General features: G+C 36.2%; 1 protein-coding gene across 2 annotated transcripts in view; it reads left to right on the top strand.

Moving 5' to 3' along the window:
- The first annotated feature begins 1390 nt into the window (after positions 1-1390).
- The window catches only part of STAM2 (signal transducing adaptor molecule 2), a 48872-nt gene continuing 26731 nt past the window's right edge, over positions 1391-23531 (top strand). Inside the window, exons 1-6 of one of the 2 annotated variants that reach the window (XM_045821413.1) lie at positions 1391-1669; positions 19570-19654; positions 20550-20625; positions 20731-20829; positions 21736-21882; positions 23410-23479. In XM_045821413.1, the coding sequence (XP_045677369.1) occupies positions 1630-1669; positions 19570-19654; positions 20550-20625; positions 20731-20829; positions 21736-21882; positions 23410-23479 (517 nt within the window). In that variant the 5' untranslated portion in view covers positions 1391-1629. The remainder of the gene's footprint in view (positions 1670-19569; positions 19655-20549; positions 20626-20730; positions 20830-21735; positions 21883-23409; positions 23480-23531) is intronic. The other variant, XM_045821321.1, reaches the window with a different exon arrangement.

The following is a 23531-nucleotide window of genomic DNA, read 5'->3' on the forward strand; positions in this document are numbered from 1 at the left end:
TGATTTTGTTTGATTCATTGTTGAAATGTTAAAGTAATTCTTAACATTAAAAGTCATCTTAAAATTGGAAGCACTAGTATGGCCCAGTAGTGAACAAAACTGATCATGGAATTTATATTTGTAAGAGGGGAGACAGAAAAATGTAATAAGTAAATTATATATTTGGGAGTGATAATGCTACAGAAAGATAAAGCAGGGTTAAGGAGATGGAGTATTTGCATGAGAAGGGTGCTTGTACTTTTACACTCAGATACCTGGCTGGATCCTATGGGAATCTGAGTTTGTGATCCCAACTATACAGTAGTCCACCCTTATCTGGGGTTTTGCTTTCCATGGGTTCAATTATCTGTGGTTAATCGTGGTCTGAAAATACTAAGTGAAACATTCCAGAATAAATGATTCGTTAAGTTTTAAACTGCAAGCCATTCTGCATAGCATGATGAAATCTCCAGCCATCCAAGCTGTGTGTGCTGACACTCCATTAAGCAGTTAGCAGCCCCCTCCTTAGTAGGCTAATTTGTGCTATCACAGTGCTTGTCTTCAAGTAACCTTTATTTTACTTCTTCATGGACTGAAAGCCATTGCGATAACTTTGATTACAGTATATTAAGATAACTTCAATTTTGTTAATGATCTCTCACTGTGCCTAATTTATGAATTAAACTATCATAGGTATGCATGTGTAGGAAAAAACATCAGTAGGAATCCAATGAAGGTCTGGGACTGCATCCCCCTCCGAGAAGCAGGGACTACCGTATATCAGGATCGTCGCAGCCTGTCATGTATACACTACTGTCAGCAACCTGAAGGCAGGGAGTGCGCCTCATTCCTCTTCGGACTCCTCGAGTACAGACAGCAGTATTTTCAGGGTGCCAACACGATGGAAGCAAAACGTTAGGAGTCCCCAGAGTCAAAGTTACGTTAACCACTGCATCCCAGAGTGGTTATTCAGGTGGGGGTTTAGCACTAAGGAGCGTGCAACACCACAAGACCCCAGAGAGAAGAGCCAGCCTCTTGGCTACTTTCAAAGCCACCTCTATGACGACGAGGCTCCATCTGTTTCCAGGGCTACAGGCCTCTGACGAGAATCCAACGGCGGGGCCACAGCCACTTGGAGGAACCAGCCTGCCGCTTAGTAACCAGCTATTTAGCCATTTGAGGCCGCAGGCCCACACACAAAACCCCTGACTACCCGGTACCTACAGCAGAGCTGTAGCTTCGGGCCTCTGGTCTTGCCCAGTTCTAGGCGAGACAACTTCCGGCCTCTGAAGGTCCCTCACACTCCATGGCTTGTCTGGGTCTTACTGCAATGGTAAGGTGCCCGTGGCGAACGCCTGACCCATACAGGGGTCTTGAGCAAGGGCTGTCTCTTCTTCCCGGCAGGCGGTGGCGACAGAGGCGCTTAGAAGATGCCCCCGGCTGGTAGAACCTTGGCGCTTGGGCACAGTTGTGGGCGGAGCGCAGGCCCGGAGCTGGCGAGTCAGGCGAGATTTGGGCAGATGCGGTGGCGGAAGTAGTTGGACACCGTGGGAGCTGAGCCATTTAGGAAGGCGCGGCGGCAGGTCTTTAACCTGGAGCAACTGCCTGTGTCAGCCAGACCGCAGCAACTAGGGTTCGCCAGTCGGCGAAATGCCTCTGTTCGCCGCCAACCCCTTCGAACAAGACGTGGGTAAGCGTTGGTTCTGGGGCTAGGCTGCTGTTTGTGGCACTGGAAAGTGGGCGGTGGCGACTCCGAGGACTGGAATGCCAAAGCAAAGGAAGAGGGAAAGGGGGCGGCGCCGCTGTCTCACCGCCCGGAGGGTCACTTCGCCCTGGAGAGTGCTTTCTGCCCCCACCCCACCCCCCGCAATGTTGGGGATCCCTAAAGAGAGGACCATTCCCTTCGCCAAGCTCAGGCTGGGGAAGAAGAATCTGGGGCTTGCTGTAGACAGGGCTAATTAAGCAATTAGGAAGTTGACGGTATAAACTTTCTGCTCCCTCTAGAGCTGGCTAAGCAACCCCCACCCTTTTAGGAGATGATGCAAAGGTGGAGACTGCTGTCGAGGGCAGTACAACCCTAGAGACCTTGACTTGCCCGCATTCAATAGAAAGAACCTATTTCACTTCTCTTACATGCAAATTTATCCAAGCCCTGATAGCATAGCTTCAGGATTTATTTACACCGGTTGGAGGTGTTATTCTCTATCAGTGGGTGGAGCAAGTGCTATGAAATATTGCTTTGAAGTGTGAAAAGTAAAACAGTCCAGAACAACTAATATTGTTGGGGGTTGTAAGAGTGCCTTTGTCTCAGTGACTATGAAGTGAGAAAAAAAATGGACAGGATAAGAGAACTTGTTTTTTATTTTAGGCAGTAGAATAATAGTAAAACAAACTGGCTAAGTAAGATTTTTGTAGCAGAAGCTTAGGTAAAGTTTTAGGGTTTCGTGGAATGAAAAAACATGGCTGAAAACCACCAGAGTCACACAGATACTTTACATTACAGCAGTGAAAGCCACTTGTTTCATATTTACACTTTTCTAATTATCAGGAGACTAGAAAGGGCCCAATTTTGATATGTGATTCCAAAAGCATGCTCAAAAGTCAAGTACAATGTATAAGTTGCTTCCATTCCCAGAGAGCTGAAAATTTTTATGACATCTTAATCCTAGAGTCTTCAAATATGTATTTCCATAATTTTGTTCAACTTCTTTTGCTTAGTAGCTTAATACAGATGACTGGCATAAATCTAGGAAGCTTCTGCTTTCAGAACACCTAATGTTTTCCTTAATTGCAGTGAGACTTATATTTTTATTGCTGTTGTGAAGACTTTCATTCTGTCCCAGTGAAATAAAACAAAGGGCAAAATAGAAAAGACAAATGATTTTCAAATTTAAAAACTGTGGAACTTTTTCTTCAAGGGAAATCTGTCCTGGAAACCTATTGTTTTCTTAATGAAAACTTCTAGAAGTAGGTTGAGTTACTCTGCCTGTTTAGCTTTTCTAAACCTTCAGTGGCTTCTGAGGTCCTTCCCCAGTTTAGTGGATCACAGTTTAGTACCAATGTAGTAAAAAAAAGAGGCAGTGCTGTTCAGACATATAAATACTACTATGTTTATATTATTTCATCGGCAACGTCATTAAACAGAGCTTCAAGTACTTGTTTGTTAACTCAAATATGACTAAGTCCTTATCCAAAAGGCAGTTTAAAGGTAAAAGAGCAAATTTGATTGAGGCCCACTTGTAACTTCTTTTAGACAAGTGAATGGAATTAATAGAAAAAGTAGAATGAAATACTTAGGAATTCAAATTATCCTTAAACCTTTATCATAGGAGGAAAATTATATAATGCATTTTTCATTAACTTAAAGCTCCTTTTTTAAAAAATGTAAACACTTTTAAACTTTTTAAAAAATTTTATTTATTTTTAGAGAGGGAAGGGAGAGAGAAACATCAATGTGCAGATGTTGGGGGCCATGGCCTGCAACCCAGGCATGTGCCCTGACTGGGAATTGAACCTGCGATGCTTTGGTTCTCAGCCTGCGCTCAATCCACTAAGCTACGCCAGCCACGGCTAAAGCTCCTTGAAAAAATTATTTTTAGAGAGAGGAGAAGTGGGGAAAAGGGAGAGAAACATCAATGTATGTTTGCCTCTGGCACACCTGCCAGCAACCCAGGCATGTGCCCTGACTGGGAATCGAACTGGTAACCCTTTGGTTTCAGGCTGTCACTCAATCTACTGAGCCATACCAGCCAGGGCTAAAGCTCCTTTTAATCGGAATTAGTTAAGTAATGCAAGCAAGTCATTTTTTAACTTTTGATGTCTATAGGAATGTTCCTGTGCCACCTCATTGTCTTTCACGTACTCTCTTTGATTCAGTCAGATTTTTACTGTTGCTTCTTTTTTGTCATATCTTTGTTCATCTTTCATTCAACAAACATGCATTGAATGATTACTGTGTGTCAGACATTGTATTAAGTTCTGGGAACACAAAAATTTAATAAATGGACTGAATTCCTGCCATCAGGGAAGTCAGTCTAGTGGTGGACACATACACACATAAAAAGGCCATTGTTATATAGTGTGATTGTTACAGTACTAGAAATAGGTGACATACTTTATTTACATACTCCCTTTGTTTAAAACAGTCATTGCCTCTGAAAAGAAGACAAGAACCTCCGGGCAGACTCACTCTCTGTAAAGGTGTTGACGCTGCCCTCTCTTTCTCCCCTACTTTTCTGAGAGTAGTTTTACCTGCAGGAAGTAACTTTACCTCTTACTATATGTATGATATGGTCATTTTATAATTAAAGGCCTTTAAAGATGAAACTTCATTCCTTTGGTCTGTATAGTCTCACCAGAGACTGAGCAGTCTTTCTGACATTTAGGGAAGAAACTCTACTCAGATTCAGAGAAAAAGCTAAGTAGGTCAAAATGTCAGGAAGGCATTCCTGAGTTGATTATGGTATATGCCTTGTCAAATGGAAGCAGGCCAAAGGCTAGGGAGTTCTTATTTTTTTCAGAGTCAGAACCTACAAACCCAGATAGGTATGCTAGGAATGGTAGCATTAGAGTACTTTAAATATTTATTGGATTTGTTTAAGTCTGGATTTATTTATTTTTTGTTCAATAAAATTCCTTTGAAGCTGTGCTGAGGAAAAAGAAAAATACGTACATACCCCAGCATATTAAAGGGAGATGTAGGGTTCATGATGTGGAGCCTGGTTGGTGCAGCCGCCTTAGGCCATTCCAAGGGGAAAGTGAAACATGGGAGAGAGCCATAGTAGGAAGATTTAGTGGTTAGTGTGAAAAGGGATGTCATTTCCTTATATTCTGGACCAACTTTTCTAGTTTCACTACATTGATTCCTCACTTGTCTGTTCTACTCCCTAACTCCAGTTCTTAATTGCATATCTTTTTTCTCTTTACTCCGTCCAGGCAACCTTTCTTGTCAGGTTCTGCCTCTGCCATTTAATATTCACTGATAGATTTGCTTTTCCCAACAACCTTGGTATCTCCTTCCTTAAAGATACATTTCCTTGTGTCCCAAAGAGCTGACCTCAAATTCTACCTCTATAAAATTCTGGCACAGTGGATTGAAGTGTGGACTTTTATCTTAAAAGGAGACTTTCAAAATGAAATTTGAATGTATATATTACCATATCTTTGGCTTGTGTTTGGCTTGTTAGAACTTGACAATAAGGTAGCTTGAGGCTTTTATTTTATTTTATATTATTTTACTTTATAAGAAACCTTAACATAAAAATAGGTTTTGATAGCACTTCAGTAATACAAATTTGTTTTATATGTTCAAATTTATAACATTTATATACTAAAGTCAATTCTTGAACACAGTGAGGTTCTATCCTATTTATTTGCCTCCCTTCTCAGATTTAAACACTCTCCAAAAAGCTATAAACTCTATTTTATAACATATAATAAACTGTATTTTAAAATATATACTGATGACCATTAAACAGCATGGATATTAGGAAAACTGACCCACTGCACAGTCAAAAATCCTTATATGACTCCCCCTAAACTTAACTACTAATAATCTACTGTTGACTGGAAGCTTGACTAATAACATAGTCAGTTAACACATATTTTTGTATATGTTTTACATATTAGATTTTTACAGTAAATTAGAGGAAAAATGTTATTAAGAAAATTATAAGGAGCCCTGACTAGTATGGCTCAGTTGATTGGGCGTTGTCCTGCAAACCAAAAGGTTGTTAGGTTGATTCCCAGTCAGGCACGTGCCTGGGTTATGGGCCAGGATCCTGGCCGAGAGGCAGCAAATCCATCTGTCTCTCCTTCTCTTTCTCCCTCCCTTCCCCTCTTTCTAAAAATAAATAAATAAAATCTTTAGCAAAAAAAAATCATAGAGAAGAGAAAATACATTTACAATGTGTACTGGATCAGTACTGTAAGTTTATATCATCTGTTTTAGGTTTTGTGGTTCATCTGCAAGTTTTTTCAAATTGTCAATGGGAAAAAAAATCTGCGTATGAGTGGACCCATGCAATTCAAACTGATACTGATCGAGAGTCAACTGAATGTACTCTACATATAAGTATACTGTATCATTTTTCAGGTTTTTAAACTTCATAAAAAGTGTTATTTTTGCATTTCATTTGCAACTTTTCATTCATCATTTTTTGATAGTTTTAGCTCTAGTTCATTAATTTTAAGATCTATGTGGTGGTCTACTCTACGAATATGCCATATTTTTTATCTATGCTACTATTAATGGACATGAAGCTTTTTCCAGTGTTTTGCTATTACAGACAGTATTGCAGTGAAAATTCTTATCCGTTTTCTTGTTCACATAACTGAGAGATTCTCCAAGGATTGTGCCTTGCAGAGGAATTGATTGAAAGTGTGGATAGTGCAGAGTTGCAAAATACTGATTTTTCAATAGCAGAATTACCCTTTTAAGTGTTTTGGGGAGATTTTACTCCCATCAGCAGTGGAAGTAAAGTCTCTGTTTATTCAACATTCTCATTAACACTGTTGTCAGATTTTTAAATTTATGCCAGTGTGATGGGTATGAATTGGGTATTGTTTTAGTTTTATTTCAGTTTCATTGCTAGTGAAGTTTAGCATCTTTTCATATATTTCTTGGTTATTCCATTTTCTTTTTCTATAAAAAAATGTTTATGGCAGCTATTACTGTTCCACTCTCCTCATTACTTTTATTTATTCTGTAGGATTATTTTTTCTTGATTTTTAGTGTACCATATATGTTCTCTACTAATCTTTCATTGGTTATAAAAATTACAAATATATATCTCAGTTTGTTGTTTCTTTTTAAATTTTCTGATGTCTTTTATTGTTAAGAAAATTTGTTTTAATTTAGTGATATCATCTTTGTCCCTTGATTTTATTTTTCTTGTTTAGGAATTCTTTCTCTAACCTCAGTTTATAAGGATTTTGTCATATTTTCTTCTGAAAGTTTCATTAAAGTTTTGATTTTCACAGTTAGGTCTTTAATCCACCAGGACTCAGTATTTGTGGAAGGTCCAAGGAAGGATTTGATTGGATAGTCAATTGACAATAGACAGTGATCAGTTTATCTAATCACTATTTACTGATTGTCTGTTTTTCCTCCACTACTTTGGAGAACTCTCTCCTTCATACAGAACTTCCTTTTATGAGGCCGGTATCTGTGCTTTCTGTTCTGCTACACTGTTCTCTTTAGCTACTGTGCCTCAATACCACACTCTAATCTCAGTGCCCTTTGTAAGTGGTAGAGCAAGTCCCCTGTCTTGTTTTCCATCATTTTGATAGTCTTACCTGTTTTGGGCCTTTGTTCTTTCATATCAGTTTTTGATCAGATTGGTCAAATCATAAAAGGGAATTTCTTTTAGGCTTTTTTAGGATTTAAGAGAAAAAACATTGTAATTGATATTTTGTTTCATATGAACTGATGTTATTTAAAACATTCTCTTTTACTCCTTAGTAGTAACATTTAATTCTAAGTTTACTTAGATTATAGTTAGAAAGTAAGGCAATAGGGCAAAAGGATTATTTTTCTACCGGAGAATATATGATGTAATAGTACTGTAGCAGTGTACCGAGGTGGATATGTCTCTGTGTTGCTTTTTTGTTTGTTCAAATGGAAGGACCTGAGAGATGTTCTTACTGTTAAAAGACTACATCTTGTTTATAAGTATGTCGACTAGACTATCTAACACCTGTCACTTGACAACTGATATTTGTAACCATCTATCATCCAGGTATCAAAACAAAACTTAAAGATATTTAGCTTTTACCTCCAGTTATTTTCTCCCCCTTTTTGGTTGCCTTGTGTGCCCAAATCTAACCCTCCCCCACCTTGGTTTTTCTACTTTCCATTTTTTACAAAAATTTTTAAAGTATTTTTGCTTACAGTTTTTTTCCTGTTTTAAATAGCTAGTCAGCAACATTGGTGAGAATATTGTTTCTAGAAACCTGAGATATTTTGGCATTGTCCAAGTGTTCATTTCCCTTATCCTTCCTTTTTAGCACTGAGTTTCACACTGGCTTATTGGCATTTCTGGGTCTTCCTTTGGAGTAATAAACATCGCTCCCATCTTCTAGACTACCCTTATGTTATTTTCTTAGTGGACCTATACCTGCCTGAGCTTACGGGATAAGCATGTCTCTGTTTCTGTGACACCCTGCAGAACACTTAAGGTGTTTTTTACTCTTGAGACCTGTTTGTGACAGCTATTACTGTTTCACTCAAAAAGGACTTTTTAAAGTTTCTTCTAGTTAAGGAATGTTAAAAATTGAAGGTCCCGGGAAGTAGTTACAATTCTGACTGACTTTTAATGAACCTCAGAAGTTGTACTTAATAGGTCTCTTATAAAAGCATGAAGGGAAATGATGAATGATTTTAAAATTTTGTTACACATAATATCCCTGTTGTTTAGTATAATTTTTAAATGGTAGCATATAGAAAAAAATTGTTACAGAAATTGTTTTGTAAATGAAAACTTGCAAACTCTTTTTCTTAGTGAATGCACTCATATGAAGCACTTGTTCACCAGTTTTCATTTGCATTGTGAGAAATGTAGTGACTGAATTTTAGTTCGTTTGAACTAAAAGGGACTTTTATTGTTGTCTGGAGCAGCTTCTCTTGCTTTCATATGTCACAAGGTGAATTGTCTTCACATCCTTTTCTAAAAGCTATGCTTAAATACTTAAAGAGATCTAGCATGCTCAGTGTTTCGGTTTTCCTACTAGTACTAAGCACTTGAGGTGGAAGGTTGAAGGTTGACGGGGGAGACCTTTTTTTAAAAAACATTATTGCCTTATTAGGCTCTTACTTTACTTGCGTTAAAAAAAATTAAGATGAGTAAATTTGACCATCTAATTGGCCTTATTAAACAATTCATCAGTCAGGCAGCATCTTGTCTAGCAAGCAGAGATACTCAGGAGTTATAAAAAATGGAATGCTTTTATAGGAAAGAGGGGCAAAGAAGTCATGAGAAAAAGAAAAGTGAAAGTTCATTGGTGGAAACTAGGAGTTCAGGGTGATGATAGCTTGTCATTGGCTGAATTGTGGTGTTTCCCATTGGCTGGGCTTGTTGCTGGGCTTGAAGAAAATCTCCAGCCAGGGTAGTCAAGTAGAGACGCCTTCCTGTTGGAGGTGGACTGCATGTTGGTGGTAATTGACACAAATGGTAGGGTGTGAGAGCTCCCTCTACAGGCCTTCCCAACCCCAACTTTAGTTGAGATTTCATTTATTACAATATTTTGCTCTGTGTAATTCAGTTTTTTGCGCAAATTTTTGAGGGAAAAATAAGGATGGGCTTTATACATGGGTGTAATAATCATATACCACAGGTATAATAATGGGTATAATAACCCCACGTATGATGTGCACAAAAGCATGGGTGCGCATTATATGTGGGAGCGCATTAATTTTCACACTTGATAGTGAGTGCATATTTGTATTTAGTGTAGGGATTGAACCTAAAAAGGTTAGTGTATCAGATATCAAACATTGCCCCCTGAAGATTATTGACATTCTGAACTTATTTTTAGTTTATATCACTTTAGTTTCATGTCAGAAATTTGTCAGTATGTGGTGGTATAGTTTTAAGAATTTTAGCCATTTTAGTGGTATCTCATTGTGGTTTTAAAATGTGTTCATCTGATTACTGTTGGGCACCACCTTTAAATATATTTATTCACCAAATGATTGTCATCTCTTTTGAAGTATCTGTGTAGTCTTTCATCCCTTTTTCTTTTCATTTAATTTCTACAACACTTTTAAGCCTGGCAGCCATTGTGGCCTTCATTTTACAAGTGAGAACATGGATTCAGATTTGATTCAGAGCTGAGGTGAACTACCTAGAGACCATAAGCTAATAAGTAAATCTCAGAGCTGGGTGTAGAGAAGACAGGTCTTCATTGTTTAATGGGTGATGTGTGTACTCTGCATGTGCTCACAGAGTGTACATAACCATTTCCTCAAGTCAGCAGAGGTCATGTGATCACCTGCCCAGTCTACAGCTTTTGATTTTCCGTCTGTGACATCTTGACATGGTTATGGATACTTTGTAGACTCATTTTTCCCCAGCTATGGGTAAATGTCTTACTTATGAAACTTCCTGATAAGTCTGTTTCAGTACAAATTATCCTTACTACATTTATGCTTCTGCCTTGTTTTCTAAAGTAAGGGTGCTATGGAAATGAGGATCTGGTTTTTGAGGGAGGTGGGAGTGGGTGTGGCTCTCACCTAACAGGATTACAGCAGGCATCTTGGAAGTATTAGCCAAGAAGAAAGTGAACTTGCAGGAATATAAGGCTGGCCCTAGACCTTTTGCTTTTTTTAATACATGATTTACAATATTAAAGGCAGCAACAGGTAATTTTGATGTGTCTTTTTTATCCTCCTCCCTACCTGCCCTATTCACCCAACTCTCCCAAGATGGTGGTGACATAGCAAATGAAAGAAGAGCTGCAGTCACTCTTCTGTATTCAACCAGAACCAAAGGCTCTCAAATATATGTATTTTTAGATGATGCAATAAATGAAGTTAATCATGGCATTGCCATGGCATTCCTTATAAACAAGAGTTGAACTTGCATTTGTCTTATTTGCCTTATTCAGCATGTTTAAAATGTTTGTATATAGGGAAACTGAAAACTAACTTGTTGGGAAGGGTTAATTTAGCAGTTTTGAACAAAAATTGCATTCAAGAGGCAGTTTAACACAGTATTTAAACTTAGAGAATATACACTGAGGCAGACTGCTTCTATTGAAATTATTGTTTTACTACTTAGTAGCTGTATCACTGACCTTGTGCTGGTTACTTTCTGTGTCTCAGTTTCCTGATGTTTAGAATGAGGAATTCTTACTTTATTGGATTGAAGTGGAAGCAATTTAGCATATGTAAAATGCTTTAAAGCTGTTGGTTGTTGTTGTTTTAAATTGTTATTTATAATTCAGTACTCAGAACTGTAGGTAGGTTTTCATTGTAGGAGATAATGAACAGCATATTATAAAGTAGAATCTATGTTACTGCTTTCCCCAGAGTAGACTGAAGATTTGCATTGATAGAAATTTACCCACACAAATCAGAACAGTAAATGAGAAGGAGGATTAAAGGAGAAAATATGTGTTAAACCCAGGCACTCTAGAATGCTAACCAGGGTTGTAATTGGACTCAGAGAAGCAGGTGAAAATACTTTAATCTGTCAGGTTGAGGTAGAGGACATTTCAGTATTTTCATCTAAATTTAACTACACAAGAATTGTATGGTATAGAAATTTAGTAAGTGTGTATCATTGTTTTAATAGTGTAAACATGTATGAATTATTATAATTTTTTAAAAGATTTTATTTATTTTTAGAGAGGGAAGGGAGGGAGAAAGAGAGAGAGAGAGAAACATCTATGTGCGGTTGCTGGGGGCCGTGGCCTGCAACCCAGGCATGTGCCCTGACTGGGAATCGAACCTGTGACACTTTGGTTCGCAGCCCGCACTCAATCCACTGAGCTACGCCAGCCAGGGCTGAATTATTATAATTATAAACTAGAAAAATTGGCTCACCTACATTTTCAGTTTTTTTAATTTATAATAAATTGGTCCAAAGAACGAACATATTTAAATTTTTAATAAAATCTGTCAGCTGTGATTTTCAATATGAATTCTACTCATTTACTTTTCCTTTTCTAGCTTAGTTTTGTTCTAAAAATTTCTTTTTGCCAGTTTTCCCAGTTCTATAATTTTAAGGTATAAAAATAGTTGTTTTCTTCCTATTAATACGTAAAAATATTTTTTTCCTTTAAGATCTAAGCATTGCTTTAGTTACATCCCAAGACAGTAATATGTAGTATCCTAATTATAAATTTTTATATTGCCTTCTACTATACTCTTAATTATCTATCCTGATTGTTAATTTCTATGTGATTATGTTTTATGTTTGGTCTAATAAAAATATATTGTATTCAGAGAATATACTGTGTGTACTGTCCTAAATTATTTCTAGTTTTCGGTAGTTCTATGCACATTTGAAGAAAGATATAAACTCTGCTTTCATGTACAGGAAGTCTTCATGTAATTCCAATCTGCATGAATTTAGTTATAATGTTTTAGTTAAATAACATTGATCCCCTAAAACAAGCCTTGTAATACCTTGAACATAGAACAGGCAAGATTTTGAAATACAAAACTATGAATTAATAGCAGGTGGTGTTCTAAACCACTTAATTTGCAATAATTTGTTACATAGCAAGTTTAAAAAACAAGTAGACTGAGACTCCGTTCAGTTTTTTCATCTTTATTCTGTTTTTCAAATTTGATTACTTTTACTGACTTTTCTTCATGTTCACTGTTTCTGTAATCTTTAATCTGTTTGTAAGCTCATCCAGCGAATATTTTTAGCTGAGATCCTATCCTTTTCATTTCTATAAATTCCATTTCTCCTCTGAGCACTCACCACCTACTCAATTATAATGGCCATCTTTTGCTTTAAGTTCTTCAAAGAATATATAATACCAGCTTTTTTAAAGTACATTTCTGCTAATAATAACATTTGGGTTAACAGTTATTGGTTTTTGTCTTGATTGTGGTACACTTTTTTGTATCTAGTAATTTTTAAAATTATGTTGGTCATTGTAGTTATTCTTTGCAAGGAGGCTAGATTATGTTGTCTTCCTTTAAAGAGTGTTGAGTTTTGTCAGGTAGTTATATTATTGGAGAATCTCTTAGGTTTTTGTCAGGCTTAGTTTCCTTTGTGAGGCAAGCCTATTTTCATATTGAACTTAAGGGACCTTTACTCCTAAGGCGTCACCTTTTAGGGGTTTCAATGGAATGCCTGAAATTTTCTCTCTGTTTCAGTTGGGTGGAGTATTAGTTTGCTTGGCCTGCCATAACTAAATACCATATACCAGGTAGCTTAAACAACGGGAATTTTTTTTCTTGCAATTCTGGAAACTGGAAGTTCAAGATCAAGGTCCCAGCAGGGTTGGTTTCTGAGTTGCAGATGGCTGCCTTGTCACTGGACATTTGCAGGACCTCTTTGTGTGTGTGAGGAGAGAGAGCCTTCTGGTGTCTCTTCTAAGGACACTTAATGCTACTGAATTAGGGTCCCAGTCTTATGCTCTCACTTTACCTTAATTACTTTACTCGAGGCCCAGTCTCCGAATACAGCTACACTGGGGATTAGTTGCATATGAATTTTGTGGGGACGCAGACATTTAGTTCATAACAGGCAGGAATTCCAGAGACTCTCAGCACTGCACTACCCTTGAGCCCCATAGTAGGTGATCTGTGCTAATCCTCATAGAGCCTCACTCGGGGTGTGTGTGTGTATGTGTGTGTGTAGGTGGAGGCAGCTCTTGATCAACAAGGGACATGTGCTCAGGAATCTGGTCTCTGTCCCCCAGCTGCTCTACTAGGGCTGGTCTTCCTTATGTTGGGACAGGAAAGTGTTCCTGGGTAGAAAGCTGGGGCCATCGTGAGGGTCATTTCATATTTACTTTCCCTTAAAAACCTCAGACCTGCATTATTATTAATTTTTTGAACACAGTTGCCTCATATATTTTGTCCTCTTTTATACATGTTTTTTGTAGAATAGCAAATCTGGTACCAGATACTCTGTTATGGTAGGAAGCAGATCAGTTATGAGTTATTTCCAAACATAGTTGGAGGAGCTTTAAAGATCTCTTGTGGGCATTCTTGTTTTATATAGTTATTTTTTTTATTATTTACAGAGCCTATTTTATTAAAAGTTTTATAGGTAGACTTGAATTCCTTTTAAAGCAGTATGTTGAACATAATGGACTGTGTGGAGGGGGAGCCTTTTTTGATGGGCTGCTGCTTTATGATATTGTTAGAATCTCTCTGAAGTATTCCACTGGGTATATGAGTCTCTCTATATGCAGTAATCAAAACCTGGTGATGAAATGTTATGACTTACACCCACCAAACCCTGGAAATTTAGCATGTAGGCCTCATTTAACTCTCTTACTTTCTGTGCATTAGACATAGGACAATGTGAGATATGGCCCCAACACTGGGCAAAGTGACATGCTATAAAAGAATGGTTCCTTAATTACAATATTTAAAATTTTCCAGGAGTTTAAAATACTTGTAAGTACATAATTTAACTGTTATTTTGCTCACTTGAAAAATGAAATCCTTTTTGGCAGGCTATTATAAAGTGTTCACATTTTATACTTTTTATAAAGAGTAATCATGAGCCCTATATTTGTAGGGAGTAATACTCTGCTGGATAGAGTATTCAAATCAGGACTTTTAATTTTCTACAAAATTAAATCAAGTAAAAATATTCTGTTTAGTTTTGAAATTATTGAAAGGGGTTTGGAGGTTACTGCATCTGCTTCACATTAAATTGTGTGTCAAAATTTGGTAAGTGATGATTCTGGTTTCTCAGATCAAAGAGGAAAGGATACATTCTTCAATATTGAAACTACTAAAAATATTTTATAAAAATACTTCTCCTGCCTCACGCCATGTGCTGAATGAAATTCCAGAGTAGACTAAGTATTTACCCATTAAAGAGAAACTATATCTACACAAAAGAGAATATGAGTGAATAATTTAATCTGAAGGTAGTTTTAAACACTGTGCTGAAAGATACTATTTTTAAAAAGAATGATAAATCTGTATAGCAAAAACAAAACTCCATAAGCAAAGAGCAAAGATGAGCATGAAGATGGAAAGTCATATGTAATATAAGTGATTTGCTCTTTAGATTCAAGATATGAAGTTAGTCACCTGTGTATCACTGTACAAGAAGTCCTTTTCCTCCATCTTTAAAAAGAATAAGCAACAGGTATTTATTTCTCACAGTCCCTAGGCTGGGAAGTCCAAGATCAGTGTGCTGGCAGATTTGATGTCTGGTGAGAACCAACCTTCTGATTCATAGATGGTCATCTTCTTGCTGTGTCCTCACATGGCTCAGGTGGCTCTGAGGTAGCTCTCTGGGGCTCTCTCTTTTATTTTTTAAATTAAATTCATTGGGGTAATATTAGTTAATATATGGTCAATTTTATGTATAAAACTTTATAATATAATATTCCTATACACTATTGACTATACTCTATACTCAAGCATTTTCAACTGGTGTGGCACAGCACATGGGTGTGTTGCAAGAATTTGTAAAACCTGCAGTGCCTGACTGGTTAGTCAGGGGCACTGACCTCTTTGCCCCTTAGATTGTCAAATTGAAAAATGACAACAGCCAACACAACAGTATTCCCATGTGTATGAATCAAAATTATTCCTATTTTTGTCAGATCAGCAAAAAATGTATTATTTTTGGCGTGCCACAGAATTGTAGTAATTAGTTTATGTGTACCATGCGATGAAAAATATTGATTGCTATGACTAGGGACTTCCAGTACTGTGTCGAGTAAGAGAGGTAAAAGCGGACACTCTGTCTTGTTACAATCTTAAGGGGGAGTAGAGGGAGCATACCTAAACATAATAAAGGCCATATATGACAGACCCACTGCCAGTATCACACTCAACTGGAAGAAGGCTGAAAATTGTTGCTCTATTGTGTGCCCACCACCCAAAGCTGGTCTCCTTCTGTCACCTTGTATTTGACCCCCTTTACTTTCTGTGTCCTCCCCTTGCCACCCTTCTCCTCTGCTAATCACCATTCTGTTGTCTGTGTCTGTGGGTTTGTTTTTGTTTAAAATTTTGTGTATTCATTTGTTGCCTTTTGTTTTATATTGCACATATGGGTGAAATCAGTTCTTGTCCTTTTTCATCTGACTGACTTCACTTAGCATAATACTCTTAAGGTCCCTCCATGTTGTCACAAATGGCAGTATTTATCCTTTTTATGGCTGAGCAGTACCTCATTGCATATGTGGAGCACATCTTTATCCAGAGTTATTTCCATGTCTTGTTTTGCCTTTTGAGGCATTTCTTTCTATCCTATTTACTCCATCTCCCTGTGAGACCCCCAGAGGTATTGTCATTCCTCTTTAGTAAAACAAGAGGAGGACTGGGATCTCAGAAGCACACCAGTGCTGTTGCCTTTTGTTGTCACATGGCGTTGCTATGCAGCACCTTGGATGTGTGTCTGCTTAGGGGTGAAGATCTTGCTGGTCCAGAGCTTTGCACAGACCTTACTGGGGCCATACTGGGCATCATAAAAGCTCTTATAGTTCACGTACTTAGAAGCTCTGTTATTGATTTCCACATTACAATATTGTGCCATGGTGATAGGATATGGAGGAGCGACCAGCATCATTCATTCATTGAACAAATACTTACTGAACACTTTGTGCCCGGATATGGTTCTGTCCACTTGAAATAAAAATAGTGAATAAAATGAAACAAAAAATTCCTGCCATAATGGAGTACATTCATTTTGCAGGTTGGAGGGAGGGAGAGAAGTGGTGGCAGAGATAGACAATAGATAAAGTATTTATGCTACGAAACGTCTATAGAAAGGCCTATGTATGAAATCCTGACATTTAAAAATTATGTTGTATTTGTTCTATGTGCAGCATCAATACAATTCTAATGAATGTAACAAAGAAGAGAGTCTGGGTACATGATAGATTTAAAACCACAGGTGGCTGATACCTTCTTACTAGATTGTATAAGCACTGTGGCCACTGTATGTACTGGTATACCATGTAGCTATTCAAAATATTGGTATAGACATGTATTTATGAACATGGAGAGATGTTTATGGTAAGTGGAAATGCATGTTAGGAAATGATATATCTAATATGATTACACTATTAGTGGGAAATACCCCTGAAGTTTCCTTCCTGAAGAGGGAGTTCCACTAGTGTCATCTGACTTCCCCTGCTCCTGTATTCTTTCCATTTCTGGTGTAATGATGTTTCTGACTGGTAAACTTTCAGTTAATGGGCCCTGTTGATGCTCTTCGTCCATGTAAGAGCCAGCTAGTTTTTCCACAGCCATTGAGTGATTTTTCATCTATTTTTCATTGGAGTAAGTTGTACAGGGACTCCCCTCTGCAGGGGGAGGTCTGCCCCTGTGTAGTGCTAAAGCATGCCCAACTCTGGGGTTCTCTAGTAGCAAGCCCATTTGTCCAGCATACCTAGAGCTCCCATTAGTAATAGCAGCAGTATTTTATTTTTTTGTTTTGTTTCTTAATGTATTTGTAATTGCAGGGAAGGGGTTATCAATTTTGGGGTGCAATCTTTGGCCATCTCATACCTATGGTCTTATTTTATTTAGTTTACTGATATTTTTATTTTTCCATTTATATGTATAGAAGGAAGTCTGGAAATATATGTGTTATAATTTTCAGAGGTTGGTAGATTTTTTCTTTTTTTGTGTGTATACTTTTGAATTCACTAAACTTCTTAGATATGTTATTAAATAGTTAAACATTTTAAACCTTTGGAAAAAATACATCCTGGTCTGACTTTACAGGTAGGAGAATTAGTCATCTCTGTACAAGGGAAGAAGGTGGACCTGGGTAGACAATGTTTCTACCTACAAAGCTTGGTGCTTGAATATAGAACTTAATGCAAGGCAAAAAGTCTATTAACTTTTCTAAAACCTCTGGCTTGCCATTTCTTCACATATATCAAAATAATTACTTTCTATCCATAGTGTTAGGCAGTTCACATGGTTTTATAAAGTGAGTTCCAGCATTTAACTGAGGTTAACTGGATTCTGTGTTTTTCTTTCCCACTTGCCAAATATAGCTGTTTACTTAAGCCTGTTTATTTCTTGGCTTTTATTATTTATTGTCTTTAAAAAAAGGAACTACTTTAGATTCTTACCACTGTGATAAGCTTGTATGTATCTAATGCCTCAGTTTGGCTATATTTGAAATTATAGGATATAAAGGGGAAAAGACATAAAAAGTTTTTGAAGTATAATTTTTATAACCTCACTTCTTATACTAGCAGAAAAGAAATATATCTCTTTTTTTGGTCATTTTTTTAAAGATTTTATTTATTTATTTTTAGAGAGGGAAGGGAGGGAGAAAGAGAGAAAGAGAGAGAAACATCAATGTGCGGTTGCTGGGGGCCCTGGCCTACAACCCAGGCATGTGTCCTGACTGGAAATCGAACCTGCGACACTTTGGTTCGCATCCCGCACTCAATCCACTGAGCTACGCCAGCCAGGGTGAAATATATCTCTTGATATTGAAACTTTGTAAAAGTAAAAATATTACTTAATTTAGTAATTATATTCTGGTCATGCTCTTCAAAAATTTACTTTAAAATTTTTATTTTGATCATAAATTATTTCAAACCACGAAAAGATACTAAGAATAAGAATGATTTCTGGATACTTACTTCAGAACTTAACAAAACTTTGTAAATATAATTGGGTCCTTGTTTACCCCATTTTGATCATCTCGTTTGATGTTTTTCATTTTCATGCATATGGTAATATTTTTAGTACTTATATCTCACAATATAGTGTATTTTTTGAGTGTTTCATAACTTTGTATGAAACATTCATGTATTGCTGGTGGAATGTAAAAGGGCACAGATGCTTTGGAAAACTGCCGGATTCTAAAAAAAAATTAAATAGAGCTGTTGTAAGACTCAGTGGTTGGTTCTCCTAGGTATATACCAAAGAGGTGTGAAAACATACATCACACAAAAATTTGTGCACAAGTGTTCATAGCAGCATTGCATCCCTAATTTTAACCAAAAGTTGAAAAAATACCCAAATGTCCATCAACCGGTGGAGAAATAAAATGACGTGTATCTGTACAGTAGAATAATACTCAGCAATGAAAAGAAATGCAGTACTGATACGTGCTTCATCATGGATGAACCTTGAAAACATTATACTAAATAAAAGAAGCTAGTCATGACAGACCATATGTTGTATGATTCTATTTATGTGAAAAGTCCAGAATGGGAATCTGTAGAGACACACAGTAGATTAGTGGTTGTCTAGGGTGGAAAGTATGGAGAGAGAATGGACTGTGACTGCCAATGGGTATAGATTTCTTTTTAGGTTAGTGAAAATGTTCTAAAATTAGATAGCAGTGATAGTTGCACAAGTCTTTAATTATACTAAAAACATTGAGTTGTGTATTTCAAGTGGGTGAATTGTATTGTAACGTGAATTATATTTCAATAAAGCTTTTTAAAAAGTTCATGTAAATGTTATATATTCTACTGTTAGCTTTTTAAACTCAGCATAAGCAAAACAAATCGTTATATTTTGAGATTTACGTATTTTTGTACATTTAGCTCTGTAGAACTCATTTTTACTTTCCATTGTATGAACTTTTTATATTTTATCCATTTTTCTTTTTGCTCTTAAAAGCAACGACTCAGTGAATAGTTTAGTTCATATTTCCTTATATGATGACACATTTTAAAGGCTTTCTTCCAAATTAGAATTTGTTGGGATTATTGATAGTTTGTAATTTATTCACTAACTAAATTTAGAAGACATTTTATTGGTATAACTTAGAACATTCAATTCATTTAATTATACAATTTAAAGTTGAAACGAGCTAAAGTACTCTATCTTATGTTTTTTATAGTTCTTTTATATTTGGCAAAAGGAAAGGTAGGACTTCTTCTGTGCCTTTCCTGCTATGTCAGTGTTGCATAAGAAATGTCCTAATTTGGGGGTATGCTAATATCTTATAGAAAAAGCCACAAATGAGTACAACACTGCGGAAGACTGGAGTCTTATTATGGACATATGTGACAAAGTTGGAAGCACTCCTAATGGGTAAGATGCCTGTCATGCTCAGTAAATGTCTAAGGACATGATAACTGGTGTTCCTTTTCTTGATGTAACTTTGAAAAGTTTCTGTTTACTTTGAGGGGAATAAAAACAAAGAGATCATGGTGGGAGGGGATTTATGGAATTAACTTTACCTTGAAAGAACAGATGGAAAGAGAGTTCAACTGAAAACCTGAGGTAAATTAAAATACATAAAGCCTTGACACAATAGAGACACATATTAACAATGAATAGACTAGTTGTTGAGGAAATTGTCTTGTAACTTAGACACTTCTGGGAGTCTTCTAATAATGAGGTAAATAAATATAATAATTTAATAGGTAACATGCTGAAAAAGCCTTTCAGTAATCATAGGTAACTATAATAGCATCATAATGAAAAAAATGAATATAAAAAGGATGCTTTGCGGGGGAGATGCAGTAGTTAGGCTGAACTGAATTATACTTTAGAAGCTGAGAAGACTGAAGTAAGCATTCGTTTTAACATTACAACTTTTCAAAGTGCATTCATGCATGTTTATACTTAAACCTTTTAAGACTATATATCCTGCTCTTTTTTTTTCCAAGATAAGAATTTGCTGTCTGAAAACTAAGTCTCTCTTGAACAAATGAAAAGATATTTTTTATATGATATAGTGCTTTTGTTTTGACTGACTTTTTACCTCTTGATTTTGGAATATACAACCTTTGGAATAAGCTTTTTTTTTTTTTTAAACTTCTACAAGTCTATGAACAAAAGATTGTGTAAAATCATTTTATGTAATGAAGTTTGCAGGATTTATTTTTTAATTTAAAGTTATTTAGTAGTAGTATACCTCATATTTTTAATGTTTGATTTCAAATTCTGAATAAATATTTAATCTTCATCATTTTTTTCGTAGGGCAAAAGATTGCCTAAAAGCCATAATGAAAAGGGTAAATCATAAGGTTCCTCATGTTGCTCTGCAGGCATTAACTGTAAGTAAAAATCATGCTATTGTTTGATCCAAATTTTATGTGTATGTTTATTTTAGTAAGTTAATATCTCAACATATATATATTGATTTTTATTTTAATTAATAGCTTCTTGGGGCTTGTGTGGCAAACTGTGGAAAGATATTTCATTTAGAAGTATGTTCCCGTGATTTTGCAACAGAAGTACGTGCTCTGATAAAAAATAAGGTAAATTTTTAAAAGAGAAGAAATTTAAGTTATTAAAAATATATATATACTCTATATCATTTTAACTATATATAGCATTAATAAAGTTGTATTATAAATGAAATCATTTTAGATAAATTTGAAATGAAATAAAACTTCCTGTTCTAAAATTTGATGTTTTTGTTTGTAGCACCAAAATCTGTTTTCCTCCCCAAGGCATATATGCTAGTGATAATAGCTAATCTTTACTGATGGTTAGTTACCAGTCACTGATTTAAGCATTTTACATCAACTCTCTTGTTTAACGCTCTTAACAACACTTAGAAGTTAGATTCTCTTGTCATTCTTATTTTATAGATGCAGAAACTAATGTTTAGATATTAAGTAGCTTGTCCAGGGTAATACCAGCTAGTAAGTAGCAGAGCTGAGGTTCAGATGCAGGTTTCTGTGAGTCCAGTGTCTAAAATAACCACCATTCTGTACTGATTTCCCAATAGAGATGGAGAGCAAAGGTGGGGCAGGGTGGAGGGGGTCTTCGCTATAGGGGTGTTGTTATTGATTTCTTTAAGACGGAAACTCTGAAGCACCATTCTCATGCTATTGGTGGCAGAAATCCCAGAATTGTAGTTTAATTGACATAAAAAGCTTTTAAGAAAACATTGAAGACATAACCTCTGAATATAAAAAAAGACTTGCAATTATAGTAAGACTTAGAAATTGATGTTCAAAAAGGGTAATTTTGCAAGAAATAACTATATCTTAAAATGTAAATAGGCATTACCAAGTACTTGCCTAGGCTATGTATTGCTGGGCTTCTGTTGAAGTTCATGTGATTAAAGAAAATTTGGGTGATAATTCTCTTTGTTATTAAATAATTCAATTACTTTTAAACATAGTGTTTTTTTTTCTTTGCCTTTTCTTTGAAAGGCTCATCCTAAAGTATGTGAAAAACTGAAATCTTTAATGGTGGAGTGGTCAGAAGAATTTCAAAAGGACCCCCAGTTTAGTCTAATATCTGCAACTATTAAATCTATGAAAGAAGAAGGAATTGCTTTTCCTCCAGCAGGTTCTCAGGTAAGAGATTCATTCAAACCCATGGCTGACCCTATATCATTTTGAGGGTATGTATCTTATGTAAAATCTGGGCCAGGTCTATTGTGATCGTCACCCACCTCCACTCTCCACGTGCCTATCTGGCACAGTTTCTTATATTTAGTAGGTGTGCTAATTGTAGTGAATTTCTTCTACATATCAGAACTTTGAGAAGTGACTCGGCCATAAATAATCTGTTTGATGCTACTCTAGATACATGCAGAAGGCATAGGTGGATGAGAGAGCCTTATTGTTTAAGAAATTTATAGTAAATTTGAAGGGTAGTTATGTACATGTGAAACATAACTAAATTATAAGTGACAAATATGGATGAGGGGTACAAATGCTATGTGCCAGGACAGAGAGGTAACTATAGACTGGGTAGGTGAAAATGAAGTAGAATTTTGGGATTGGAATGTATTCAAGAGGTAGAGAAAGCTCAAGACCTGTTTGTTAAAGAGTGAAAGGAATGGTTTATATATAAGATGGGTGGAACTATAAGATGAAGTTTATTTGAGGAGATAGCTTTAGTAGGACAGAGTGGAGGCAGGAGTGATAAGTCACTGTATGGACTGTTTAGGTCTGTGGGAGAAAAACATTGTATCTTGGGTTTTGCTCTCAGTGCTTCTTGCCCTCTAATTAATATAATATATGGGTTAGGGAAAGAGACTAGGAAGAAGACTATATATCTGTGTATATCTATATCTATACCTATACCTATATCAATATCTATATCTATATCTAATCTATATAATTTTATTGTAGACTCTAAACTACAGAGGCAAAAAAAATCTTTACAGCTCACCAGGTCTAAGGATTCTAGGTAGATTTTGGGGATAGAAGTCTTATAAGTAACAAAAAGCAAGCATTTTTCTGTTCTGTCCTTTATGCACATCATTCTCAGAAATCTGTTAAAGAACTGATTGATGATTCAGAATCCTGGACATCTCTGTCTTCCCTGCCTTTAAATTTAAGCATGACCTTCCTTAGTCCTCTGCTGTGCCTGAAGAGCCACCACCATTCAAACATAATGAGTAAAAGAGGGCTTAAGAGGCATTCCTAGACCACACCCTTTGAATTTGTCCTCCCTCCTCTGCAGTAGTCATCATGGCTTCTGGCTGCCACTTCTCTTGTAGCTGTACATCTATAACGATGTAGCACCTCTCACTGAGTTAAGAGACCTTGGACAATGTAGACCAAGAAGTGCAATCAAGAAAGACTCTTATTTAAGTACTTTCAGTATGCCAAGTTCTGGGTCAGATACTAAGATTTATGCAATGTATAAGCCAGTTCCTGTCCTTTTTGAATTGATAATGTTTTCTTTAAAATTCTGATGTTTTATTTTAGTATTTGAAAACAGCTACTTAAAATTATCATAAAGAACTTCACTTTTAAATGAAACTCATTAGTTATTATCAGTTTTATTTTAAATTACCATGTGTGAGTAATTATAGAACTTGTGTTTTCTTTGAAAGGGTGGTTGTGTTTATTTTACTTGTACATTTACAGACTGTCTCAGCTGCTGCCAAGAATGGTACATCATCGAACAAAAACAAAGAAGATGAAGACATAGCTAAAGGTAAATCATGAAACGTGTAATTTAGGGTTACTGGAAACATCCTTGCCAGAAT

This window comes from Phyllostomus hastatus, unplaced genomic scaffold (genome assembly GCF_019186645.2).
Source record: "Phyllostomus hastatus isolate PE091 unplaced genomic scaffold, TTU_PhHast_1.1 phas_contig_1, whole genome shotgun sequence".
In the NCBI taxonomy this organism is placed as follows: domain Eukaryota; kingdom Metazoa; phylum Chordata; class Mammalia; order Chiroptera; family Phyllostomidae; genus Phyllostomus; species Phyllostomus hastatus.